Here is an 897-nt window from a genome sequence, read left to right on the forward strand (position 1 = left end):
GACCCCGCCCTCGCCCTCACCTGCGTCGACAACCCCGCGCGTCTCGGCGCGGTCGAGTCCCCCATCGTCCGGCTCGTCTCCGACGAGTACGGCGTCGGCGGGGACAAAGCGTCGTTCGTCTGCCTCGGCGGCTTCCGGAACACCCGCGGTATGTATGAGCTCGAGGAGGGCGAGGGGCAGGGGCTCATGCTAGAGCTCGACGAGACACACTTCGATTTCGGCACAAACTACGAGCTGGAGTGCGAGACCGCGGAGCCCGACCAGGCCAAGGAGGTCCTGGAGCGGCTGCTCACCGTGGTTGGGGTGCCGTATGAGTACTCCCGGAGCAATAAGTTCGCGTGCTTCATGGCCGGGAAGCTGCTTCCGTGACTAGGTTTGTGGTTGGTCTTTACCGTGTCCCAAATGATGATTAAACAGTGGTTGCTATAAAACTTGTGTTTCATTAGCACTTTCTCGCGACAATAGGCTTGTTCTGTGGCGAGTGATTTCAAATCTCACAAATGTAATGTTTAGTTATGTTACATTCTGGTATTTGATAACTTTCATCCAAGAATACTATCTTGGGTGGCAGCATAGCAACACAAGGTTTGCATTTCAATCCTCGTAAAAAATCTTGTCCTGGAGCATGATCCGACAACCGCTGGGAAGAAGCCGGGCCTGGTATGTCTGGTTGGGGAGAGAAATAAGTTTCATCTCTCGGGTCCATTTATATACAGGACATACAATCTACTCCCTTTGTTTTTAAATATAAACCTTTTTAGAGATTTCAATACGGACTACATTCGGATGTATATAGACGTATTTTAGAGTGTAGTTTCACTCATTTTGCTTTGTATGTAGTCCACATTAGAATATCTAAAAGGGCTTATATTTAGAAACGGAGGGAGTAGCTAGGAA

At 49.7% G+C, this 897-nt stretch overlaps 1 protein-coding gene across 1 annotated transcript; it reads left to right on the forward strand.

Moving 5' to 3' along the window:
• Nucleotides 1-369, forward strand: LOC119279101 (triphosphate tunnel metalloenzyme 3-like; the record flags this gene model as incomplete). Its single annotated transcript, XM_037560495.1, has 1 exon — nucleotides 1-369. A coding segment is annotated over one exon (369 nt), but the record flags the coding sequence as incomplete, so codon positions are not given.
• Nucleotides 370-897: the final 528 nt, after the last annotated feature.

Source organism: Triticum dicoccoides, chromosome 3B (genome assembly GCF_002162155.2).
Source record: "Triticum dicoccoides isolate Atlit2015 ecotype Zavitan chromosome 3B, WEW_v2.0, whole genome shotgun sequence".
Taxonomy (NCBI): domain Eukaryota; kingdom Viridiplantae; phylum Streptophyta; class Magnoliopsida; order Poales; family Poaceae; genus Triticum; species Triticum dicoccoides.